Source organism: Hypanus sabinus, chromosome 13 (assembly GCF_030144855.1).
Source record: "Hypanus sabinus isolate sHypSab1 chromosome 13, sHypSab1.hap1, whole genome shotgun sequence".
Taxonomy (NCBI): Eukaryota; Metazoa; Chordata; class Chondrichthyes; order Myliobatiformes; family Dasyatidae; genus Hypanus; species Hypanus sabinus.
The window spans coordinates 27,894,124-27,921,784 of record NC_082718.1 but is presented as its reverse complement, the minus strand read 5'-3'; the positions used below and the strand labels follow the sequence as shown (position 1 = coordinate 27,921,784).

Below are 27,661 nucleotides of genomic sequence, written 5' to 3'. Positions count from 1 at the left end.
CTCTTTACATTTGAGTAGGATATCAATATACATTGAATGCGACAGCAATTGGTCAATCCAACCTTCTTAATCATAGTACATTAACAGCTTGCCTGGGGAACAATCTACAGTGATAACCCTGCTGCCAGAAAACTGTGATTTTAATAACTTCAAAGGTCTGCACTCTGTGACTCTATGGCTCAAAGGTCTGGGTTGAAATTTAGCAACTGATGCAGTTAAATTATAATGAGAAAGGCAGAGTTAAGTTGAGCTATTTTCCAGCTTTAATTTAATAATCTAATGCATTTGGGACTGGACTTCTGAGATAAAACATTGCTTATTGTGAGGATCACTCAAGAACATGTGATATATTTTGGAATAGTTCAAATTCTTGGAAAATTGCATCATCATGATTGGGGCTGAGAGGGAAAGTGGATCAGCCATGATGAAATGGCGGAGCAGACTTGATGGGTCAAATGGCCTAATTCTGTTCCTATTATCTTATGGTCTTACTTAAGCATGGGTTTACTCTAGATTATAGTGGTCACCAATTCCCATTAAAATTACTGCCCAAAAGACAAAAAGTTCAATGGAAGAGCCCCATACCTGACATTTTGGATATCACTGGTGCCCTATTAAAACTAGATTAAACAAAATACTAATTACTGGAAAACTGGAATTTCCAATTGGAGGCCTGTCTGTGTGAGTGGATGGGCGGGTAAGAGGGAGGAGGAAAGGGGCTCGTTTCGTCATTGGTGTTTGGTTGTTGTCACTGCTGCTCGTGTTGTTCTGATGAACTCTGTGGGCGTGCTGTGTCGGCACCAGAACGTGTGGCGACACTTGCAGGCTGACCCCACCTCATCCTTGGGTTGTGTTGGCTGTTTGCACGAATAACAGATTTCACTGAACGTTTCCACGAACACACGATAAATAAATGGATCGGAAGCTGAAGCTGAAAACAAAGACGTAACGGTGGTAATACTCACATCCTCGGCAAAGCTCTTCGCAGTCTCTACCAGATCTCCCTTGCAAGTTTGTGCTGCTGACTCTGACATGGTTTCATTGATGTCACTCTCCCTGCCCGCTTCCTCTGAGCAGGGACTGGCGCAGGGCAGTGTCTCCCCACAAACTGGTGTGCTGCAGTCACAGGAAGTGCCAAGGCTTGAATTCTTCTCGATCCTCTTAATTACAGACTCCAATGCTCCCGGCTCCTGCTGTTGTACTGAAACAACAGACTCAGAGTCATTTTCATCTGGGGCAGGGTCCTGAACCCCAACTGACTCTCCGTGCAAATCGCCTGCTCCCACTGCTTCTGGAGACTCAGTGCATTCCTGTACATGCCTCATGGAATTCTGCAGCATCGTACTAGACTTGGTATAAAAAAGCCCAATCCACATATGAAGGATAAGCTTCACATCTTTCATGGTCTCTTGGATGGTGGGATCCCAAAGCCTAGAATAAAAGTCATCAGAAAGAAGTCACTTTACAAGCACAAGTTCTACATTCAACACAATCAGGCTTTATTAGCTTGAGAAATCTAACTGAAGTTCTGACCAAGAATCTTGGACCTGAAACCCTGTTTCCCCTGCCAAAGATACTTCCTGACCTCTTGAGTGTTTTTAAGCACTTCCTGCTTTTATTCAGATTTTCAGCATCAGTGCTTTTTAGAAATAGTTTTTAGCCAGGACATCTATTCTGCTATCCTTAGCTGGTCTGTGTCGTACCTCCATCAATCGGCTCTGCTTTTGCAGCCAGGTGAGTAAAAGGACACCAAACATCCTCTGCACAGTCACCTATGGTAGGCACTATAGGGTAGCGACTAGTGTAACATTTCATGGCTTCAATTCTCGTCGCTGTCCATAAGCAGTTTATACATTCTCTGCATAATTGTGTGGGTTTTCTCCGGGCACCCCAGTTTCCTCCCACAATCCAAAGAGACACAGGTTAGGGTTGGTAAGCTGTGGGCATGCTAGGTTGGTGCTGGAAGCAGGGTGATGTTCACAGGCTGCCCCCAGCACATACTCAGGCTGCGGTCGCTGATACAGACGAAGCATTTCACTGTATGTGTTGATGTACATTTGACAAATAAAACTAATCTAATCAACACAGCTGAGCACTGGACGTCCAACCAGAGCAGTTGGCTAACATTATATCTGCATCCACTTGCAAGGAGATATAGAGGGGCAAGCTGGATATTGGCAATGGGGCATCAGAATGACTGAGCAGTCTCCTGCAGGGATATAAGACAAATGAACCTCTGGAGGGAGGGTCCCTGACCAACTTTCACATCCGTTAGTAGATTGAGAATTACTATATCAGACAGGAAGGCTCTGCATTGAATGGGGACCGCCACTGCACTACACATGATCTTTCCAATGTCCACTTGAAAGAGCTGAAATATTTTGTCTCCTGGAAAGAAATATAACTGTGGACAGGAACATGTTCATGTCTATACACATCCTATAAATATTTCCAATATACTAATTCCACACCGTTTCATGCACAAATCTGTAACATAAAATGAAAACACTTTATCAGGCATCTCCAAATCTACGAAATAACACTTAGCAAAGGAAATAAATAAAATAAATATTTATTTATCTGGAGAGAAGGCACAGAACAGACCCTTCTGGCCTAAAAAGCTGTGCCGCCCAGCGGCCCACCTATTTAACCCTGCTCTGATCACAAGATGTTTATAATGACCAAGTAACTTACTAACCGGAGCAACTGTGGGAGGAAACCGGAACACCCGGAGGAAACCCATGCCCTCACTGGAAGAACGTACAGACTGTCTTACAGAGGATGCAGGAATTGAACTCTGAAATCTGATGCCCCAAGCTGTAATAGCATTATGCTAATGGCTACTTTACCATGGCGTCCCAACGTTAAAAAGAGCTGTGCATAGAATCCAAATGATTAACTAATGTTATTTTTCAGCGACTTCATTTCCAAAGCTTTAAGCAACTTACCCATGTAGGGCCCGATTCACAGATTTCTCCAGTGGGTCATTGGTGTACTTGCTGTCCCACTGGTACAGATATGGCCCATTCCATTGAAATGTCACCTTCACAGTGTTCTTTTCCTCATGTACACAACGAGACTGCTGGAAAGCTTCATCACCCCTGCCCTGTACCGGATCTGTCGGCTTATCATCAGGTACCTGAGGATGCTTTGCTATTGCATCATTTTCCTTCTGTGGATCTGGGTCAGGATCCCGAACATTGGTCCAACTGTCCTCGCGCCGGAAAGGCAAAACTCTTCCAACTAACGTCCCTTCCTCATAGCTTCTCTCCTCATCTCTGGAGGAAGCCTCAGGGTGAGTCCAGCCCTGATGCTCAAATGCGGTGGGCTGCCTCTTCTCACCCTCCACAGTCACTGACATAGACTGATAAACTACATCTTCCTTCTTCGACAACACTGGGTTAGTGACCGCCAGGTACACATTCTCCCTGTCCCTCGGTGGCCGGGAGTATGAGTGGTCATCCAAGACATGTGAGCTGCACGGAGCAGTTAAAGACCCGGGAGCCTCCTCCTCATGTACCTGGGCCGGAGATTTGGGAACCTCAAATGCTTCTTGGCTGGGAAAAGCCAATGTGGCGCCTGAAGAGAAACTCTCAGTCACAAGTGGACTTTTGGAGTATTCTCCAGCTCCTTTCTGGTGGCCTTCTGGTCCACTCGGTTCTATGCCAGGCAAACAAGCACTGCTCTTTGCACACAGATCAACAGAACAATTTGATCGCTTGTTATTCCTAACAGAACCAGTCTTTTTGGACGTATCCTTGCCAGATGCCATATTCAATGACACAGATCGTTTCTGTTTATATTTTGGCAGCGCTGCGATGGCTGAGCTAATTGCAAGGTCAGCAAGAATATTGAGTGCGTCTGTTTCCAAAACATTGGTTTCAGTATCCTTCTGTGAGTTGCCATTTCCTTCATCTGAACATTTCTTTGACTGTGTTTCATTTGGGATTACAACCAGGCACAGAGGCTGCAGGGAGGCTGGTGCGTTAACAGCAGACTCGCCTTCTACAGAGTTCCAGGAAATCTGCTCTGTGTTCACCCCTATAACACAAAATAACATGGTTTAAAAAGTCATTCACAATTGGATGCCACCTAACTATACAGAGAGAATTCTTAAAGCAGAAGAGAGGAAAGCAGGATCAGTTCCATTGCTTGGCTGTCCAAGCAACTAAAATATCCTTCCATCAGGCCCCTAAACCAGCATAGTTAACTTCACTTGTCTTAACTGAACTGATTCCGAAATACCACAAGATATAGGAACAGAACGAGGCCACTTGGCCCATCAAGTCTGCACCACCATTGATTATTGCTGACTTATCATCCGCCCCCCAACCCTTCTCGTGTCTTCTGCCCGTAACTCACTAATCAAGGTCCTACAACCTGTGTACTCACTTCCAAGGACACAACAACTCATTTTCTCAGTATTATTTATTTACTTATTATTATTTTTATTTGCACTGATTGTCTTCCTTTGCACATTGGTTGTATGTCAATCTGTGTGTAGTTTTTCATTGATTCTATTGTTTTTTTTTGTTCTACTATGAATTCCTGCAAGTAAATGAATCTCATGGTTTCTAGGGAATCTCAGGGCTTCTCAGGGAATCTATGGAGACATAAACTGCATGTAGTTTGATAATAACTTTGAACTTTGAAAATCTTTTTTGCAGTAGGAGTGGCATAGCAGCATAGTGGTTAGAGTAATGCTTTACAGCATCAGTGTCTGGCACTCAATTTCTACAACTGTACGTAAGGACTTTGTACATTTTCCCCGGGAACCCTCTGGGTTTCCTCCGGGTGCTCCAGTTTCCTCCCACATTTCAAAGGTGTATGGTTTTCAGGTTAGTGAGTTGTGAGCATGCTATATTAGCACCAGAAGCATAGCGACACTTGTCAACTACCTCCGGCACATCTTCGCGCTGTCTTGGTCATTGACACAAATAACACACTTCACTGTATGTTTTAATGTACTTGTGACAAAGAAAGCTAATCTTTATCTTTAACAACATGGCATAGTTTTAAGCTGAAAGGAACCTAAGGGAGAAGGTTTTTTAAAATTTTAAACAGAGAGTGGTTGATACCTGGAATATGGTGGTGGAATTGGATACAATTAAAGTTCAAAGTAAATTTATTATCAAAGTACGTACATACCTGAGATTCATTTTCTTGCAGGCACTCACAGCAGAACAAACAAACAGAGTAGAATCAATGAAAAACTACAAAGTCTGACAAACAACCAATGTGGAAAAGAAGACAATCTGTACAAGAACAAATAAATAATAAATAAATAAATAGATTGGGTGAATGAATGGGTAAACATTGAGAACATGAGTCCTCATGTTGGGGAATCAGTTGTGGTGAGTGAAGTTGTCCAAGCTGGTTCAGGAGCTTGGTGGTTGAAGGATAACTAGTCTTGAACCTGGCAGTGTGGATCTTAAAGTTCTCATAACTCATTTTACTACATTTAAGAGGCAGTTAGACAGCAAACACAAACAGGCAAGGCATAGAAGGATATGGATTTAATGCAGGGAAATGTGTGCAGATGGACAACATAGTCGAAATGAACGTGGTGGATCAAAGGGCCCATTTCTGTGCTGTTTGATATGAGGACATGGATATGTTTCACCATGTTCCCCTTCCGTTTCCAAATAGCACACTCCAAAGTTTCCCCATCACCTTTAAACAATTACTCTACCCTACATCCTTTAAAGGTTAAAAGAGTCCAAGAAGCTATAAGATCAGATTTTTCATATCATTAACAGACAGCAGCAGAACCTGGCCGTTTTATCACCTGGCAACTTTAGGAACAGTAGCAGCCAAAGTGCATCCAGCAAGCTTCCTCAAACCAGTAAGTGACAATGAGGAGACAATCAGTACTTATTATGTTGATTGAGGGATAGATATTGGCCAGGACACTCGGGGAATCACTGTAGCCCTTTGCAATGTCAGTGGAGTTTTAATACTGTTGGATTGGGCTGTAGAATTGTTATATTCCCTTGTATTTTTCTTTCTTTGCTATCCTATGCTTACTTCTATTTTTTAACATCACCTATATAATTGTTCAGTAGATTTTCCAATAATTGCAGAACAGTTGCAATGTATTTTTCCAGAAGCTCCTTCGTTTCAGTGGCGTTACTTGAATCTGGCTACTTCGTTAGTTAACTGTTATCTCCAGTCTGATATGAGAAGACCACAATTACTTTTTTGTCTGCCCTTTTCTTTGTTTCTCTTGACATTCCTTCTTCTTCTTTGCACTTGTAAAACTTTTAATAAAATAGCCACAAGCAACAGGTTCTATGCCTCATTCCTGACTTCCGAAGACACTTTGGATCACAAAAGCATTAGGATCCAACAATACCCAGCTGACAGGACTCAACACCATGATCCTTTGCACTAAAGTGATTTTTTTTTGTTCAACTTGTGTTCTTGTAAAAATTGTGTGTAATTTATCTTTAATTATATTTTCCTTGTGAATGCTACTCATATGATGCTCTGTACCCATGATGCCGCTGCAAGTTTTGCATTGTACCTGTGCACACATGTATTCATGTGGATGACAATAAACTTGACTTTTCAACACCTCAGTTGAAGGAGAACACTAAAAAGGTAGACTGGATATTTTGTGCTTAAAACACAACAGTTGAATTTACACACAGTTTTGATTTAAGGGCAACAGCTGATCCACCTTCTGGTGGGTGGGTGGGGGGTGTGAGTGAGTGTGTGTGTGTGTGTGTGTGTGTGTGTGTGTGTGTGTGTGTGTGTGTGTGTGTGTGTGTGTGTGTGTGTGTGTGTGTCTGTGTGTGTGTGTGTGTCTGTGTGTGTGTGTCTGTGTGTGTGTGTAAACATCTGTACTCCTGTGGCTACCCTAAAAGACTGTTCCAAGTTCAATGTTAATACAAAAGTCATCTTTCTAAAACTGTAACCAGAATGTTATGTCATGCCAAGATCTACTAGCATTAATGTCATGCCAGGATCTACCAGTATCAGTGTCATGCCTAGATCTACCTGCAGTAACGTCATGTCAAGATGTATTAGTACCCCTTTTGGCAGTGGTGGGCAGCACAGAAACAATCCAAGAACATCCTTACCTGTTTCACTATGCTGCTGGCTAAGCTTTTCCTTCCAGCAGTCATTGGCAGCTTTCTCTGCCTTTGCAATTTGGTTAGAACCCATCTTACAAAGCACCTTGGTAGCTTTCATTCTCTTTGCCTTCACTTCGGGAGGAGCAGGCTGTTCCAGGGACTTATCTTTGGCTGGCTCTGCAAGAGCTCTTTTGTTACCGCTAGCAGACCTTGGCCTGGCCAACTGGCAGAGACTCAAAGATGCAGTCTGGTTGCTGCCACTGTCTGAACCTGGCTTATCCACTTTGGCGGCCAGTCTGCTCGACGCTCTAATGGACACCAAATTACTTTCAGCTTTCATTGTACCGGCACTTTTGTTGAAAGTCTTACCAGCACCTGGTTTGTTGGTTACACTGGTTTTTCTGACGTTTGCGCGTACCCCTCTAATGGGTGGCTTTGTCTGCTTCTGTGCCTTCTTCCTCCTCCCAGAACGAGGAAACATATTCTCCACCAGGGAGCTCCTGCTCCTGGGACTTTGTTCTTCCACCTCCGTGTTCTCCAAGGCAATTGCAGCCTTGTTGGACGCAGGCACTGATGCATGAGTAGGGCTCATAGCCTTGGCGCCAGACTTCTGACACAGCTTGAGGCATTTTGCCTGAAGTTCCAAAACTGCTGACACAGACAGTATGTAGTTTGCAGGGTCACCAAGGTAGGGAGAAAGTTGGGAGATGGCCGATTCCCGGCAGTTTCCGGGAATAAGTGGCTCCCCATCACACGCTGTGGCATTGGCAACAGGTGGAAGGCTACACTCTGCTTTCCTGCCCATTTGGCAGGAATTTGGAGGCATGTCTGGCGTCATTATAAAGTACTTGTTGAGGTGATCTTCAACCAATTTGTTACATGGAACCTTCTGAATGCCAGCAGATCTCAGACCTTCTGCCACTGCATAATTAACAGCAGGAAGAAGTGGAGATATCTTGGATGAGAAAGGTGAGCTCTGTCTTGGTTGGCTTACCTGACCTGCATCTGTTTGGCGAAGAAAAACAATATAATTGTAAGTACAAAAAATACATTGCTTGTTTTCCAATATTTCATTCAATCCGTTCCTTTACAATACGCTGCCTATAAGAGATGCTTGATCCAGTCTGATCTCAGAGGCTAGGAATACTTAGATCCAGTTCTTCTCTTGTAGAAACGCAGCCTAGGGATAATAGGCACGGAGGAGGATGACAGCAGAGCACCCTACAGCTAATGATGCAAAACATTCCACATTGCAGCTCGTAGGGATAGCTTTGGGAACAGAGAGGGGAGTTACTGGTCAGGTTAGGTTTAGGGACAGGTGTAATCAGTAGGCACGTCTTCCCTGTGAAATGTGTGAGTGTTCTCTGGTGCTCGGGTTTCCTCTCACAGCTCAGAGACATGCCGGTAGGTTAGCTGGTCATTGTTAGTTGGCCCGTGATTGAGTTGGGGCTAAATTGGGGTTGCTAAACAGCAAGGGTCAAAGGGCTGGAAGGGCCTATGCCACACTGTATCTCGATAAATAAACACGATGAAGACAGAATGTGAAGGCACTGCCGACACTATCCACACAGCTCATTGCAAATATCACAGTCACCTCTCAAGTTATTCTCTAGCATTGGACTTGCCAAAGAAGGAGAAGCTCATCAGTAAGTAACTTCTGGTCCTGAACAATATCTAATAATGTTTCATTGGGATCTAGGGGTAAGAATAATATCAAGGTAGAGCACCAGCTTTCTCAGTGGGGATCATGCTGTGAGTGCTCATTTCCCAAACCAAAATAAAAGTCTACAAGACCATAAGACATAGAAGCAGAATTAGGCCAACTCCGTCCATCGAGTCTGCTCCACTGTTCCATCGTGGCTGATTTATTATTTTTCTCAACCCCATTCTCCTGCCTTCTCCCTTTAACGCTTGATGCCCTTACTAACCAAGAACATATCAACCTCGGCTTTAAATATACCTTATGAATTGGCCTCCACGGCCTTTGTGGCAGTAAATTCCAGATTCACCACACTTTCTAAAGAAATGTCTCAACGCTGTAGTAAAAGGATGTATACTGAGGCTGTGCCCTTTGGTCCAAGACTCCCACACTATAGTAAACATCCTCTCCACGTCCATTCTATCTCGGCCTTTCAGTGTTGGATAGGTTTCAGTGAGATTTCCCCTCATTGAAACTCCAGCAAGTACAGCCAGAGCCATCAAACGCTTCTGATACATTAACCCTTTTGTTCCTGGGACCATTCTGATGAACCTCCTCTGGAATAAGCTGTAGTTAATGGATCACACCTGCAATCAATGCATCTGGAGTGTAAGGGAAAAAAAAAAGCCCCATGTGTGAGTTCCATTTTACTATATGGAATCCTTTAATGAAATTAAAGATTCTATTTATTTATCACATGTACATTGAAATATACAGTGAAATGTGCCATTTGCATCAAGAATGTTCTGAGTGCAGACCACAAGTACGCTATGCTTCCAGGACTAACATAGCATGCTGTAAAGCGTTCTGCAAGCCTCTACGCTGCCGTGCTGCCCTCTAATTCAATGGATGTTTGCTTTCCTCCATTAGGAATGTGTTAAATGTAGAAGCAAGGATTGTCATTTGGTCGCAAATTATCAGTTAATACATGAAAATACGTTAAATGGTAGGGTTTTTAGACCACTTTTAACATCTGTTTGATATTCTTATGTGGCTTTTAAGAGAAGGAACTATGTTTATATTGCAATATAATCAAGACTAAAAAGATAGTACCTTTAAGGTGAGAGATTCTCGGTGATTTAAAAATGAACACAGCCTGTGCGGTGCACTCGGTGGTCTTGCTGCTCTCTGTATAAAATGAAATAACCATAATTATGAATGGTTTCAAAGTTCAAAGTGAATTTATTATCAAAGTTCAGATATGTCACCACATACTAGCCTGAGATTCACTTTCTTAGAGGCATTCACACTAAATACAAAGAACCACAACAGAATCAATGAAGGACTGCATAACAAAGATGGACAAACAATATGCAAAAGGCAACAAATTGTTCAAATGCAAAAAAAAAATAAAATAATAATATATAAATAATAAGTATTGAGAACATGGGTTACAGAGTTCTGCAACTGAGTCCATAGGTTGTGGAATCAGTTCACTGTTGAGGTGAATGAAGTTAACTACCCTGAGATGGTTGAGGGGTAATTACTGTTCCTGAGCCTAGTGGTGTGGGTCCCAAAGCTCCTATACCCTCTTCCTGATGGCATCCAATGACCTGGATGCTGGGGGTTCTTGATGGATGATTCTTTCCTGCGACAGCACTCTTTGTAGATGAGCTCCACGGTGGGGAGAACCTTACCTGTGAAGCACTCCCCACCATCCTTGGTGCAATAGCTCCATCACAGGTCGGCCACCTCGGATATGGCAATCAGTAATCTGGTTCCACCGCTGGTTCAGACATAATTTTCGCCAGCCTAATTTCAAATTTCCTGCATCACCACGCCAATCTGTCGCCACTGTTTTAGCAGAATCACCTGTTGGCACAGTCTTTAAAAGAAGCAAAGTCGTTCCTGTGTTATTCTGCATCTATTTTTATAACCTGTGTCTGCCTAGCCCCAGCCACATCTTCATTGAAGAAATGAAATGCTTCTCGTGGTATAAAGCGCAAACACCATTTGTTATCTATACAACACAAGGTGGAAGTTCTAAACAAAAATAACAGTGGTGCATGAAAAGCATATGTGACTTGTATAACATTGTCTCTTCCAGTTTATGATATAAAGGAACAAAAAGAAAAATTGCTCCAGTTCTTTGCTGACAGCGAATCCAAAAAACAGAAGTGCATCAAGAAAACAATAAAAGATGGAAGATGTACACAACTAGATATAAAGTTCTCATTAAGTGGTTTAAACTCCATGTCAGCGAAGGTGTAGACCTGTCAGGAGAGAAGGTGAAGGAACAAGTGAAGTTATTTCATGAAGAATTAAGACTGGGTTATGAGTGTGATTACAGTTGGGGGGGGGGGGGGCTTCAGCACTTCAAGCCATACAAGTTCATGCAGCGTGGGGTGAAAAATGGTCAGCAGACCAGGAAACAACTGCTGAGTTTGTTGATGAGTTCATCAAGTTAAATTTAAATCCCGTGAAGGCCTACAAATGCAGACAAAACCGCCTGATATTGGCGTTGTACTCCAAGATGAACACTGACTACAGAGGATGCAGAATCACCAACAGGCTCTAAAGCATCAAAAGATTATGTCACTGTGTCGGGTTGCCCCGACACTTCCTTTTTCCCTTATTATCCAGCTTGTACTATTTTTACAGGGTGCTTTAAAGGTAGGGTAGGGTGATCATCAAGTGGGTTAGAGGTGTTTGTTTATCGTGATTTGACAAACGCATTACTCCAGCACTGCACAGGTCCCAATCTTTCCGGATTTGATTCCAGTCAACCTGTATTTACTGTGACCTTTCTACTCACGCTTACCTCTAGTAGAGTTGGCAACGGATCTGCTGAACAATATGAGAAACCCCTGATCCTGTAGGCATTTCACAATTGCCTGGGAAGAAAAAAGGTATACGCATGGAATTCTATTAGAAGTACAAATACGCTGACAATGAAAAGAGCATCAAGTATTTTACAGGAGTAACAGGGTGCATTTGGATGAAATATTTATCATATAAAGCATCTACTGGACTTCAGGGAGGAACAAAGGGACCTGTAATTTCCATTTACTTATGTCTGTTCTGTCTTCAAGAAAATTACAGCCATGAGGTGCCAGGGTGGTATAGTGGTCAGCACAGTGCAATCACAAAGTTTGCACATTTCGGAGTTTGGTGTTCAATTCCAGTGCCATCTGTAAGGAGTTTGTACATTACCCCCGTGACCGTGTGTGTTTCGTCCAGGTGCTCCGGTTTCCTCCCACAGTCCAAAAACATATCGATTAGTAGGTTAACTGGCCACTGTAAATTGCTCTGTGCTTAGGCTAGGGTGAAGTGCGTTGCTGGGCGGTGCAGCTCGTTCGGCGGGAACAGCCGGTTTCCACATTGTATCTCTAAATAAATAAATAAATGCAGCCAATTTCCTATATCTCATCTACTTCCTGTCCAATCTGATAGCCCATGATCCCCTTTACGTGACCAAAAATTTACCTGAATGTACTTGGTAAATCCAAAACTTTCTTGAATAGAGAATTTCAAAGATCTACAACCCTCTGAGAAACATCATCTCAGTTAATGAAGAGGAAACCTCCCCCCCCCCCCCCCAAATATGTGTCTATGAACTCTAGTTCTAGATATCTCAGCCCTAAAGCCCCCTGGTAATTTATTTTTACTTAGTCTCACAATGAACTATTTTGGAGTAGCCATGTATCATGACATGGCAACTTTACTTACTCATCTGAGTAAAGGGATTTCTTAGTATCATTTTAAACACAGAACATGTTTTATGCTTTTATGCTTGTCCTGTTCCACTGCAATCCCATCTCACAATAAGACAATGGGACAAGTGTGAAAGTTGGCTCCATCCCGCACAATTAGAATTAGATGTGATCATTAGCAACACACACAAAATGATGGAGGAACTCAGTAGGTTAGGCAGCATCTCTGCAGGGGAATAAACAGTTGATGGCTGATCTCAATTTTTTCATTCCTGGCCATCCAGACTAAGCTTTCATCGCCTTGCTCATCATAAATCTACCTTTTCCTCGGAAATGTCACAGATTGCTTCACTACCCCTCGAAGAAGAGATAAAAAATCTCAAATTCTGAATAAATTCTGGTCATCTGCATCTTAAGTGGGCAATCCTTTCTTTTAAGCAGTGACCCCTGAGTACTAGGAAACATCGTCCATGTCAAGAACGCATGGGACTTTAATGAGTTTTAATTAAGTCACTTCTTATTCTTCTAAATTACAATGGAAATGAGCTCAGTTTGTCCAATCTTTCTTCATAAAATAACCTACTCACCCCAGTTATTGATCAATTAAATCTCTAAATTGCTTCCAACATATTAATGTCTTTCACTAAATCAGGCCATTACTGTAGCTTGTCCTCCTGATGTGGTCCCACCAAAGCTCTCTGCAACAGAACTATAACCTCCCTATTTTTCTATTCAGTTCCTCCAGTAATAAAGCATAATGCTGTTAATTTTTCTAATCATACATTGTAGAGTATTGTTTCATGAGTCATACAGGAGTAAATCCAGATCCCTTTTCATAAAAGGTAACCAGAAAACTTTACATCTCATTAGAGGGGAACATTAGGGTGGGAATGGGGAGCAGGGGAAAGCTATCAATCTAAACAATATGACTCATCTCCTACTCTTTAGCACAGGAGGAGATCATGCAGCTTCTCATATCTAAGCCAGCTTTGTGACAGAAAGGATGAAACAAAGCATTGTCCACATTCCTGTACACATCCCCCTCAAGAACCAATCCAACTTCCATTTAACATTACTTTTGCAATCAGCTTTCAACACACTCACGGAACACAATGCTAGAGATTCTAACATTGACAGTTTCAAATCTGTGACCTCACTCCACGTCAGTCGTGACCGATCCAAGGACAACTACCAGGGGTAGGATTTGTTAATTCCTGGCATTTAAAATAGGCAAAGTGGGATATGATGCCAATGCCATCAAATGGGATTGGTATAGGTGGGCATGATGGGCCAAAGGATCTATTTCTGTTTTTACTCTATGGCTCCTCTCACCACCAAACAAAAATCGCTCTCCTGGAATAGCTTGTCCTCTGGGTGCTGGTTATTTCATGTAATCTGGTCCCTTCAACATCTACTGTGGAGCATCTACTTGCAGGTCAAACATCCACACTTTGCTGAAATTTATAGCCCAACAAAACTCAGCCTGAACGAAAGGGGGGAGGATGTGGAAAAGCCCTGGCCCTGTCCAAAAATCAGTTAATGTAACTGCCTTTGGAAGAATCTTTCAAATATTGCATCACAAAGACACAAACATGCTGCTGCTATTGACAGACACTGGAAGATGTGGAATTCACAGCCTGAGGCAAGTCTCATTTATGTTGGCAGGGCGGCTTGAAGTTTACAAGAAAGAGCAAGGAGTGGTGTGGGAGATTGAAAGACACGGGCAAACCCAACTGCAGTTAAAATAATCTGTACAGTCAGCAGACATGTCAATAAGTAAATGGACAGGAAGTGTTTAGAGGGATTTGTTCAAATGCAGGCAAATAGGACTACTTTAGCTATCTCTACCCAAGAAGCAGGGGACTGGAACTTCCCAAGCAGCAGATGCAGACATTCACTGCATTTTAGAGATACCCAGGTAAGTACTTGATGATCCTACAAAGCTATGGCATTGGCTTGTAAATTCTTTCCTTTCAATATTATCACTCGGCAGATCATTTCAGACCTAATCAAACATAGAAAAATAGAAAACCTACAGCACGATACAGGCCCTTCAGCTCACGAAGTTGTGCCGAACATGTACTTATTTATTGATAGCCCTCTATTTTTACCATGTACCTATCCAGGAATCTCTTACAAGACCCTATTGTATCTACCTCCACCACTGTCGCCGGCAGCCCATTCCACGCACTCACCACCTTCTGCATAAAATACTTGTCCCTGACCTTCCAAGCACCTTAAAACTCCCTTATGCGTTAGCTATTTCAGCCCTGGGAAAGTCTCTGACTACCCACATGATCAATGCCTCCCATTATCTTATACACCTCCATCAGGTCACCTCTTTTCCTCCGTCGCTCTAAGGAGAAAAGGCCAAGTTCACTCAACCTATTTTCATAAGGCATGCTCCCCAATCCAGGCAACATCCTTGTAAATCTCCTCTGCACCCTTTCTGTAGTTTCCACATCCTTCCTGTAGTGAGGTAACCAGGACTGAGCACCATACTCCAAGTGGGGTCTGATCAGGGCCCTATAAAGCTGTAACATTACTTCTCAACTCTTAAATTCAATCCCACAGTTGATGAAAGCCAATACACCGTATGCCTTCTTAACCACACAGTCAACCTGCGCAGCAGCTTTGAGTGTCCTATGAACCCGGACCCCAAGATCCTTCTGATCCTCCACACTACCATGAGTCTTACCATGAATACTATAATCAGCCATCATGTTTGACCTACTAAAATGAACTATCTCACACTTAACTGGGTTGAACTCTTCTCAGCCCAGTTTTGCAACCTATTGAAGTCCCGCTGTAACCGCCGACAGCCCTTCACACTATCCACAACACCCCCAACCTTTGTGTCATCAGCAAATTTACTAATCCATCCCTCCACTTCCTCATCCAGGTCATTTATAAAAATCATGAAGAGAAGGGGTCCCAGAATAGATCTAAGGCACACCACTGGTCACCGACCTCCATGCAGAATATGACCCATCTACAACCACTCTTTGCCTTCTGTGGACAAGCTAATTCTGGGACCACAAAGCAAGGTCCCTTTGGATCCCAAGCCTCCTTATTTTCTCAATAAGCCTTGCATGAGGTACCTTATCAAATGCCTGGCTGAAATCCATATACACTACATCTACTGCTCTACATTCATCAATGTGTTCAGTCACATCTACAGAAAGTTCAATCAGGCTTGCAAGGCACGGCCTGCCTTTGAGAAAGCCATGCTGACTATTCCTATTATGCCTCTCCAAATGTTCATAAATCCTGCCTCTCAGGATCTTCTCTATCAACTTACCAACCACTGAAGTAAGACTCCCTGGTCTATAATTTCCTGGGCTATCTCTACTCCCTTTCTTGAATAAGCGAACAACATCTGCAACCCTCCAATCCTCCAGAACCCTTCCTGTCTCCATTGATGATGCAAAGATCATTGCTAGAGGCTCAGCAATCTCCTCCCCCGCCTCCCACAGTAGCCTGGGGTATATCTTGTCCGGTTCCGGTGACTTATCCAACTTGATGCTTTCCAAAAGCTCCAGCACATCCTCTTTCTTAATGTCTACATGCTCAAGTTTTTCAGACCACTGTAAGTCATCCCTACAATTGCCAAGGTCCTTTACCACAGTGAATATTGAAGTAAAATATTCATTAAGTACCTCCACAATCTCCTCTGGTTCCATACACACTTTTCCCACTGTCAAACTTGATCAGTCCTATTTTCTCACATCTTAATCCCCTTTCTCTTCACACAGTTGTAGAATGCCTTGTGGTTTTCTTAATCCTGTCCAAGACCCTCTCAAAGCTCCTTCTGGCTCTCCTAATTTCTTTCTTAAGCTCCTTCCTGCTAGCCTTATAACTTTCTAGATCTCCATCATCACCTAGTTATTTGAACCTTTTGTAAGCTTTTTTTCTTCTTGACTAGATTTACAATACACCATGGTTCCTGTACTCTACATCCTTTCCCTGTCTCATTGGAATGTAGCTATGCAGAACGTCACACAAATATCCCCTGCACATTTGCCACATTTCTGCCATACATTTCCCTGAGAACACCTGTTCCCAATTTATACCTCCAAGTTCCTGCCTGATAGCTTCATATTTCCCCTTACTCTAATTAAACACTTCTCTAACTTGTCTGTTCCTATCCCTCTACAATGCTGTGGTAAAGGAGATAGAATTATGATCACCACCTCCAAAATGCTCTCCCACTGAGAGACCTGACACCTGACCAGGTTCACTTCCCAATACCAGATCAAGTACAGCCTCTCCTCTTGTAGGCTTATCTACATATTATGTCAAGAAACCTTCCTGAACACACCTAACAAACTCCACCCCATCTTAACCCCAATTGATAATTGGGAAATTAAAATCTCCCACCATCACAACCCTGCTATTATTACACCTTTCCAGAATCTGTCTCCCTATCTGCTTCTCGATGTCCCTGTTACTATTGGGTGGTCTATAAAAAACACCCAATAGTCATTGACCCCTTCCTGTACCTAATTTACAACCACAGAGACTCCATAGACAACCCCTCCATGTTTTCCTCCTTTTCTGCAGCCGTGACACCATCTCTGATCAGCAGTGCCACGCCCCCACCTCTTTTGCCTCCCTCCCTGTCCTTTCTGAAATATGTAAAGCCTGGCACTGAAAGTAACCGTTCCTGCCTCTGAGCCATCCAAGTCTCTGTAATGGCCACAACATCATAGCTCCACAGTAATCATAATCATTCAGAGTATGTTTTTTAAAAAAAAAGGTCCCCTGATCACTTTTGGATCTTTTGCCAGTCGCCCATGTCTCCCCACCACCCTGTACTTAACCCTTGCACCACTGAGAATGTTTTATTTCTATCTGCTCTATCTGCCTTTTAACTGCGCTTGACTGACAACTGTGATGCCATCTCCGCTTTTACTCCAGCTTTCAATCATGAAACAAAGCACGAAATGGCAGCTCAACAAATGCCTTTTTCACACAAACCACATTTTCCTCATCAGCCCTCTCAGCTATTTTGTTTTTAAGAAGCATTGTTACTTTGACTAATTTGATGAATCAATCTACACTTATTAATTCCACCTTTTAATTATTGTTCCGACTTTCCCCATCAAGACCGAACTAACTGGTTTACAGTTACTGGCTTTGAAGTAGGCTACAACTAGAGGAGACCACCAAGCCTTTCATTCATAACCAATACACTTCTTACCAAGTTCTTTTCCTTCAACTCATTCAATAGAGGACCCAATTGAGGGGTGTCTTCTTCTTCCAGGCATTCCACCAGCTCATACCAACTACAATATAAACCTTCCAAACAAACTGAGACAAACAACAGGTTAGTCTTTCAGCTGAACATATTGCATATTGTAGCTTAACAAGTGGAGTAAATCAATTTCAAATACCTTCTTTTAGCATGTAATTTTTTCTTTCAAAAACTGCTGGTGGCAATTTAGCTTTCAATTCACTGATCTTGATCACATATTCAATTTCAAGCTTCGGTGGTCTGAAAACAAAACAATGCAGATAAAAAACGGTGAACATTTAGCAGAAGTAATCCATGATGAAGAAATGTAGCCTTGCAGTCCAGAATAGGTCACACGACCACAGTTCTGGACTGCAAAACTCTACTTTGAAAAGGTCACAAAGCCACAAGACCCTCTGTGATCATGCAAAAGGTCATTTGCTTGACCATGAGGATGTCATTTCTGGTCACACTCACCAAGCTGCCCCTCACACTTAAAAAGGGCCACCTTGACATCACCCTCTCAGGGTCCTTCCACTTCCCAGTTTCATTGAAAAAAACTGACTGGGGAATATTGTGGGGGGAAATAAGTTATCCCAAAGCATTAGTATAAAGACTCTTCTTGAACTATATCGGATCAACTGCCAGAAGGTGGTGGGTGTGCATGCAGCTGTTTGATAGCACAGTGAATTGAACTGACTGTGCCTCCTATGCATGGGAGACACTCTCCTTTGGCTGCGAGTTTTTGAGTGCACATGTTCATTTTGACTCGTCAAGGCCAGTTCGTCACTCCTACACTGTAAGTTGCCCAACATGTACAGCTACAAACGAGACTCAGTAACAATGTTTAATCATACAACTCCGTTGTAGTTCTTACTTCATGCTTATGGAACAGTTCTAAAGTACCCAGATGAAGGTATCCTGTAGCACTACATCACAGAACATCTGCCAACAATTATTAACAGCATGAATTATTAACAGATGCTTTCCAAATCCACTCCCCCTTATTGCTGGATGTACCTGGAACAGGGCAACTGAATTCTGTAATCCATCAGTGTGACAGAACTTTTCTTTTGTAACCTTAATCGTTCACACATTAAATCAGTCACAGTTAACTTCGTCTGGAAATCAGTGCACTGCACATGTTACTTAACCAGCCTACATCCTCTACTCCACTTCCAAAATTTGAACTAACAGAGGATACTTTTTCCAGGTACTTTTATATTCATAACTTTACACCATAAGACACCACTAAGGTCCTTCACAGAGGCATCAGAATTGACACAGAGTCACATAAGAAAAGATTAGCACTAGTAATTACAGGGTGAAAGAACAGTGGAGCAGACTTACAAAGTAACTGGCATTAATGCACTGCCACTCGACTTCAGAGCCACACTGACTGCTTTGGATTTGTTGATGAGTTTTCCTTTCCAAGGATAATAGTGCACAGCTGCAGAGAAATGATGAAGTTCCAATAAATGAAGTGATCTGAAAACAGGACTGCATTTGCACGTTACATTAACCAGCAACAATGCCATTACAGATATCGAGCCAAGCTACAATGAGAAATATGTAGTTGGCTCTCAATAGCTTAAATTTGTTTGTTGAATTGAAAAAAAAATCAAAATTAACTGAAATTAATAGAATTTAATTGCCTTTTAGAACTAATGATTTGAAAATTTAATAAGTAAAGTTAAAATAAAATCCAGAATGGGGAGATTAAGTTCAGACTTGCATTTTTCACATGTACCTACCTAATTCCACATTCTCATCTGGTTCTTCAGGTTCTAATTCCCCTTTTATCCTCAACTATTTACCTGAATTATTTTTAAAAACAGACATGCTCCCTGCTTCAATTCCCAACACCTGAAGTGCATCCCACAATGTAACAACAGTCTGCACAAAATGCTTCTCTTCCTTTCTCTTCTTAAGTATTTGTATTAAACATTGAAGGCAAAAATCTTGTCATTAGGCAACCTTGCTCTGGATCGCCAACTTTCTGGAAAGTTTCCTGTCAATCTTGCTCTATCCCATTTTCAGTTAAAACACTTCAGCAAAAAAGGGAGCAATCAAAATAGAAACTGCCTGAAACAGTCAACAGATTAGGCAGCATCGGTGAAAAGAGTCACTAGAGCTCACATTTCAGGTTGAATTAACTTTGACCTGAAATATCAGTTCTGTTTCTCCATAGATGCTGCCTAAACCACTGAGAATTTCCAGTGTTTACTGTTTTTTATTCCAGATTACTAGCAGTTTAAACTTTTAAACACTAGTTTTAAATACTTCTTCATTTTATGTATCCTCTAGTACTAACTCCTGAGGCAATGTGATTAGTTTCTGTTCAACTCCCCAGTTAGTTAGTTAATTAGACCTAATTTGCCTTTATCAAATCTTGACGCAGGGCCTCTACCCAGAACATCAAGAATTTCTTCCCCACCCCACTGCCCCTCCCCCCCCCAGACACATATGCTGCTTGACCAACTGAGTTTCACCAGCAAATTGGTTGTTGCTTCAGATTCCAGCATCTGTAGTTTCTTTTGTCTGCTCTTTATCAAATCCATGCTGGCCTTTTCCAAGTGACTGCTAATTCAGTCTCTGTCTATTGTACCCAGAAATCCCTTTACCACCAAGGTTGAGCTGACTGCTTTCTAATGATTGTATTTGTCCCCACACATTCTCTGTACTATTTTGCAGTCATTAGGTACGATTGCTAAATTAAAAGAGGTCTGGGAGATCGTGGCCAGAGCTTCCACAATTTCCTCATTTATTTCCCTCAGCCACTTGATGTTTTCCACTTGGACCAATTGTTATATTAATTTATTTAGAGACACAGCACAGTAACAGGCACTTTCCAAACAAGTGAACCAACACTGCCCAAATACATCCATGTGACCAACTAACATGTGTATCTTTGGAATGTGGGAGGAAACCAGAGCATCCAGGTCACGGCAAGAACATACAAACTCCTCGCAGAGAGCAGCAAATTTAAACCGAGGTTGCTAGCACTGTAAGAGTGTTATGCTAAACACTACACTACCATGCTATGCCTCAGTATTATTCGCTCTTGTGTAGCAAACCTTTCTGGCACTGTCTATAATAATTTTTAGTCCAAACAGTATTTTAAACTGCATTTCCCTTTGCTGAAAGCACCTGGTAAAGACCAATATAAAAGCACACATTAGTAGCTTTGCCTTGCGCTCTATCACCATGAATAGATTGCCCTTGGGATTTTGCCCCTTACAACATTCCTCCTGTTAACATGCCTTAAGAATCTTAATGGATTCCATTTTTCACGTACTATAGAGCCAAAAGACATCCATGAGCCACTATGACAGTCGATGTCTCCGCTCCATGCTTGAAGGCCTACAACAGTGGCTCGCAGGATCAGATAGCTACGAGAGACAGTGAGTTGGTGTGCCTGGAGTTCGGGGTCCTGTCATCAGCTACGTACTCCAGGGATTGATACCAAAGATGAGAGCCCGAAGGTCGATCGGAAGGATGGCTGGAGCCTGGCAACTAGAGACAAGAGGCCCAGAGGCCTGTCGTGGAGTTAAGAGTACTGTCTGTAGGTGTAAGTACATGGAAAGTGCCGGGGGGGAATGGGCTTGCTTTGCTGTTGTTGTTTTGTTACTTGTTGTGTTCTGTGTTGTTCTGCTGAGAATTGTGCCCATGTAATGCTGGCATCAGAATGCGTGGCGACACTCGAATGATCCTTGGATTGTGCTGGTTGTTGTCACAAATGACACATGACACATTTCACATGTGATAGATAAATCTGAATCTGAATCATCTATAGACTTTCAAATATTGCACCAGATTGGAGGCATATAAGACTAATATCAACATTTTAAATTCAAGATAAAAGTACTTTAAAATATTCAGCTTCTGCCCGATGCAGTTTCCATGCGAATGGGATACGACAATGTTTAAGAGACATTTGACATGCACTTCAATAGGAAAGATATGGATCTAATCCAAGCAAGTGGAATTGGAGCTGATGGCAAAAAGGTCCGCATGGATGTGGTGAGCCGAAATGTCTGTTTCTCTGCTGTACATCTCTACAAATCTACTCTCAGTAGCCAGGCATACCTGTAATCTGCTCTTTAAATCAAATATCTAATTAGCCAATCATGTGGGAGCAACAAGTTCAAAAGGTTCAGATATTTTGAGACCAAACATCAGGATGGGGTGAAATGTGATCTGAGTGGCTTTGACCGTGGAATGATTGCTGGTGCTAGACTAGGTGGTTTAGAGATTCTCAGAAACTGCTGATCTCCTGGGATTTTCATGCACAACAGTCTCTAGATTTTACACAAAATGGTGCAAAAAAAAATCAACCAGTGAGCAGCAAGTCTGTGGGTGAAAACACCTTGTTAATGAGAGATCAGAGGAGAATGGCCAGACTGGTTCAAGCTGACAGGAAGACGACTATAACTCAAATATCCACACACAACAACAGTGGTGTGCAGGGGAGCATCTCTAAATTCACAATACATTGAACCTTGAAGTGGATGGGATACAGCAGTGAAAGACTACGAACATATACTCAGCGGCCATTTTATTGGGTACAGGAGGTACCTAAAAAAATGGCCACTGAGTGTTTAACAGTAAAAGTCTAACTGCAAGAATTTAAAAGGAAATGAAATTTACCTTCAATTTTAGGAGCATCTCTGGTAAAGAGAAAAGTGACATAAAAAAAGTAATTAGATACAATCACTGGACTTTCAGGGGTCATTTGTAAAACAATTGCATTATCCCAAACAGGAGAAGATAACTCACATCCCAGTCTCTCTTGACTGTGCCGTGATGCACATGTAGTCACAGTACCGAAATGCTACAACAGCGTAGGGATAAATTTGTCTAGGACAGTACTGAACATCACACTGTTCAAACTCATACAAGTAATACTGCAACAAAGGAAAATAAAACTAGTCACTGGAAGGATACAAGATATGAGCATTTCACTCTGAACAGTTCCATGAACCAATGAACACTACTGCAGAAATTCTTTCTTTGCATCTTTAATTTGTAATTTATAGTAATGCCTTTATACTGTACTGTTAAATAAATTTTGCATCATGTAAGTCAGTGATAATAAGTCTGATTCTGAAATGCAAAATAAAGAAAAAAAAACTTTACCTGTGTCAGTTCAAAGGCCTGAAAGTGGCTGATTTTGGAAGAAACCTTCTCACTGTTTGTGGAGATATGGCAGTCGTAGCCAGGAGTTGGACTGGTGAAATCAGAAGTGTAATTTTCAGTCACGGGGTTCACTCTACCCTGTTAAGCAAACATCAGAATGGATTTACTCTCAAACAAGTGGAGAAGGAAATAAAGTAGTTTTAAATCGAGTTAAAGAAAAATGCTCCCTCCCTTACAGAATTACACAATTGGTCACTTATTAATTTCATAAGTGGATTGAGCAACCAGAAATCAGACTCCCAAAGAAATATTAAGATGCATACAAGCCTCCAGTCAAACAATGAAAAAAATAGCACCACAGAGAAACCAGGGCACTAAGGAGTGCAGTAGACAAGAGGGCCTGGGAATATTTATTTATTTAGAGAAACAGGCATTACTAACCCACAGCGATTTAACCCTAGCTTAATCACAGGGCAATTTACAATGACTAATTCACCTACTATCAAGTATGTCTTTGGACTGTGGGAGGAAACCCACATGCACATGGGAAGACAACCATGACTGTGCCATGATGAAAGGACGCAGCCTGAAACATCAACTGTTTAATCTTTTCCACAGATGCTGCCTGGCCTGCTGAGGTCCCGTAGCATTTTGTGTGTGTCACTTCTTCGTCTGTCTCGTCTTTTCTTTGTTCACTCGACACCTCTTTCTTATTCGTTCTTTGCTACAGTAACAGCTGTAAACAGTAAGTTTTACGCCTCACTCTTGTACTCTTGACTTCCAAAGAATTGCTGGATTGCAAAAGCATCAGGATCTAACAGCTGGTAGGTTAACTGGCCACTGTAAATTACCCCTAGTGTGTACATCAGTGGTGGAAACTCAGTGGAGCTCAAGAGAATGAAAAAATGGGATTAACACAAGATTTGTGCTAATACATAGGTGCTGGTTGGCCCGAACCTGATTGCCCAAAAGGCTTGTTACCATACAGTTTCTTGCTCTCTGACAATCATTCATGACTTCTGATCATCAGCAATCAATTGATGGCAGCATTTCATCTTGTATACATGTTGGTGAAAACACTGAGTGCTTCACGGTAGACTCCATCTACAAGTTTGCAGATGTCATCACCAGAGTGGGCTGCATCTCAAATAATGAGTACAGGACGGAGTTAGAAAGCTCAGTGAGATGGTGACCTGGTGACCTGGTGACCTGGTGACCTTTCTCTCAGAATCAGCTAATCAAAAGAGCTGACAATTGCGGAACGGCAGTAGGGCCAGTGCACATAATCTGAGTATGGCCTCATCGCGACAGTAGAGGAAGTCATAGATTGACATGTTGAAGGGCAGCAGACATAACAGGGGGGAAGCAGTGAGAGAGGGTTTCACTGAACTCCCATAGAAGGAAAGATTTAAACTTCTTCAGAATCGGCATCTCTGGAAAAGACTTAGCAGTGTAGCAGTTGAATCACAAACAAGAGAAAATATGCAGATGCTGGATATCAATGTATTATGCACAACATGCCGGAGGAACTCAGCAGGCCAAGCGACATCTATAGAAAAAAGTAAACAGTCGATTTTTTGGGCTAAGACCCTAGCCCGAACTTACTTGGTAACTTCCACAAAAAACTCATGTGAAAATGGTTAGACATGAACTACCATGCACAAACTCACAAAGAGGGTTGAAGGCTTCAAGTTTTTAAGAGTGAACAGCACCAAACAGCCTGACCTGGTCCAACCACATAGATGTCACAGCCAAGAAAACTCCCCAGTGTCTCTACTTCCTCAGGAGGCGAAAGAAATTTGGCATGTCCACATTGATTCTTTCAGAATCTTAAAACCTCAAAATGTAGGAGAAGAATTAGGCTATTTGGCCCATCAAATCTACTCCACCAAGGCAAAATTATTATCCCTCTCAACTCCACTCTCCTGCCTTATTCACATCACCATTGACACCCTAATTAATCAAGAACCTTTCAACATCTGCATTAAACATACACACTGATTTGGTCTGCACACCCATTTGTGGCAATGAATTCCAGATTCATCATCTTCTCACTAAAGAAATTTCCTTCTCACCTCTGTTCTAAATGGACATCTCCCAATTCTGGTCCTAGACTCCCTCACGGTAGAAAATATCCTTTCCAAATCCACTTTATCCTGCCCTTACAAGATTCAACAGGTTTCAATGCCCCCCCTGCTTTCTTCTAAACTCTAGAAAATACAGGCCCAGAGTCATCAAACTCTCCTCGTATGTTAACCCTTCCATACCTGGGATCATTTTCGTAAACCTCATCGAACATTCTCGAATGCCAGCGCATTATTTCTTTATTAGGGACCTAAAACTACTCAAAATACTCCAAGTGTGATCTGACTAATGCCTTATAAAGCCTAAGCATCATATCCTTGCTTTTGTGTTCTAGTCCTCTTGAAATGAATGCGAACATTGTAATTGTCTTTTGTACCACTGACTCAACCTGCAAGTTAAACTTTAAAGAAACCTGCACGAGGACTCCCAAGTCCCTTTGTTCCTCTGAGTTTTTCAATTTTCTCCCCCTTTAGAAAACAGTCCATGCCTTTATTCCTTCTAACAAAGTACAAGACCCTGCACGACCCTACGTTATATTCCATCTGCCATTTCTTTGTCTATTAATCTTGGAGTGGCGTTTAGAGGTGTGTTACAGTGGTTCTTCGAGGCTTCAGCAAGGAGAGGTTCCAGTGAGAGAAGACAAAACAGCTCTAGGTAGATTAATTTTTCTCAGTTAATTTAATGTTTCTTTCTTTATATTTGTTATAAGACCATAAGATATAGGAGTAGAATTAGGCTATTTGGACCATTGAGTCTGCTCCACCATTTCATCATGGCTGATCCATTTTCTCTCTCAGCCCAATCTCCGGCCTTCTCCCCATATCCCTTCATGCTCTGACTAATCAAGAATCTATCAATCTCTGCCTTAAATATACCTCCTAACGACCTCCACAGCCGACTATGGCAACAAATTCCACAGATTCATCACTCCCTGGCTAACGAAATTCCTCCTCCTCTCTGTTCTAAAAGGACACTCCTCAATTCTGAGGCCGTATCCGCTGGGCTTAGATTCCCCTACCAGAGGAAACATCCTCTTCACATCCATTCTATCGAGGTCTTTCAACATTGGACAGGTTTCAATGAGGTCACCCTTCATTCTCCTGAATTCCTGTAAGTAGAAGCCCAGAGCCATCAAACACTCCTCATATGACAAGCCTTCCAATCCCAAAATTATTTTCGTGAAACTTCTCTGAACCCTCTCCAATCTCAGCACATCCTTTCTTAGATAAGCGGCCCAAAACTGCTCATTATAATCCAAGTGAGGCCTCACCAGTCCTTTATAAAGCCTCAACATTGCATCCTCGCATTTATATTCTAGTCCTCTCGAAATGATGGCTAACATTGCATTTGCCTTCCTCACCACAGACTAAACCTGCAAATTAACCTTTAGGGAATCCTGCACAAGCACTCCCAAGTCCCTGTGTACCTCAGATTTTTGAATTTTCTCTCCATTTAGAAAATAGTCTAAGCGTTCATTTCTTCTACCAAAGTGAATAAGCATACGCTTCCCAACACCAATAACATTTAAAAAAAAATCAGACCCAACACAGACCCTTGTGGAGCACTAGTCACTGGCTCCCTTTATTCCCTCTCTTACCTCCTAGCAATTAGCCACTGTCTTATCCATACTAGAATCTTTCCTGTAATAGCATGGGTTTGTAGCTTGTTAAGCAGCCTCATGTGTAGCATCTTGTCAAAGACCTTCTGAAAATCCAAGTACACAACATCAACCAATTTTCTGTTTTCTACCATCCTTATTATTGTCTTCCAAGAATTCCCAGCAGATTTGGCAGGCAAGATTTTCCCTTAAGGAAACCATACTATCACCTATTATATCTTGTGCCTCCAAGTACCCCAAAACCACATCCTTAACAATCAACTCCAACATCGTCCCAACCACTGAAGTCACACTAACTAGCCTATAGTTTGCTTTCTTCTGCCTCTCTCCCTTCTTGAGTGGAATGACATTTGCAATTTTCCAGTCCCCCTGAACCATACCAGAATCAACTGATTCTTGAAAGATCATTACCAATACCTCCACAATCTTTTCAGGCACCTCTTTCAGAACCCTGGGGTGTACACCATCTGGTCCAGGCAACTTATCTACCTTCAGACCTTTCAGTTTCCCAAGAACCTTCTCTCTAGTAATGGCAACTTCACTCACTTTATGAACCCTGATACTCCTGAACTTCCGGCAAACTGCTAGTGTCTTCCAAAGTAAAGACAGATGAGAAATGCTTATTCAGTTCATCCAGCATTTCCTTGTCCTCCATTACTATTCCAGCATCACTTTCCAGTGGTCGGATATCTCCTCTCACCTCTCTTTTACACTTTATATATCTGAAGGAATTTTTGGTATCCTCTTTAAAATTATCGGCTCACTTATCTTCACATTCCATCTTTCCCTTCTTCATGACTTTTTTTGTTGCCTTCTGTTGGTTTTTAAAAGCTATTAATCCTCTAACTTCCCACTAATTTTTGTTCTACTGTATGCCCTCTCTTTGGCTTTTATGTTGGCTTTCATTTCTCTTGACAGCCACAGTTGTGTCATCCTGTGTTTAGAATACTTCTTCCTCTTTGGAATGTATACAGGTGTCCCCCACTTTACGAATGTTCGCTTTACGTCGCTTTGCTTTTACAAAAGACCTACATTAGTAACCTATTTTCGCATTACAAAGAGGATTTTTGCTTTTACAAAAATTTTCCCCATATAAATTAATGGTTCTTCGCTTTACGCTATTTCAGCTTAAGAAAGGTTTCATAGGAATGC

At 42.0% G+C, this 27,661-nt stretch overlaps 1 protein-coding gene across 5 annotated transcripts in view; it reads right to left on the bottom strand.

Annotated features, from left to right (window-relative positions):
* Positions 1 to 27,661, bottom strand: part of tasor2 (transcription activation suppressor family member 2) — a 179,057-nt gene that overhangs the window by 92,770 nt on the left and 58,626 nt on the right. For all 5 annotated transcript variants that reach the window (XM_059987376.1, XM_059987375.1, XM_059987377.1 and 2 more), the window contains 11 exons: positions 22,807 to 22,944; positions 22,447 to 22,574; positions 22,318 to 22,337; positions 19,018 to 19,117; positions 17,828 to 17,928; positions 17,635 to 17,744; positions 11,540 to 11,612; positions 9,832 to 9,906; positions 7,086 to 8,084; positions 2,949 to 4,041; positions 966 to 1,431 (listed from right to left, as the gene is read on the bottom strand). In XM_059987376.1, coding sequence (XP_059843359.1) covers positions 966 to 1,431; positions 2,949 to 4,041; positions 7,086 to 8,084; positions 9,832 to 9,906; positions 11,540 to 11,612; positions 17,635 to 17,744; positions 17,828 to 17,928; positions 19,018 to 19,117; positions 22,318 to 22,337; positions 22,447 to 22,574; positions 22,807 to 22,944 — 3,303 coding nt within the window. The remainder of the gene's footprint in view (positions 1 to 965; positions 1,432 to 2,948; positions 4,042 to 7,085; positions 8,085 to 9,831; positions 9,907 to 11,539; positions 11,613 to 17,634; positions 17,745 to 17,827; positions 17,929 to 19,017; positions 19,118 to 22,317; positions 22,338 to 22,446; positions 22,575 to 22,806; positions 22,945 to 27,661) is intronic.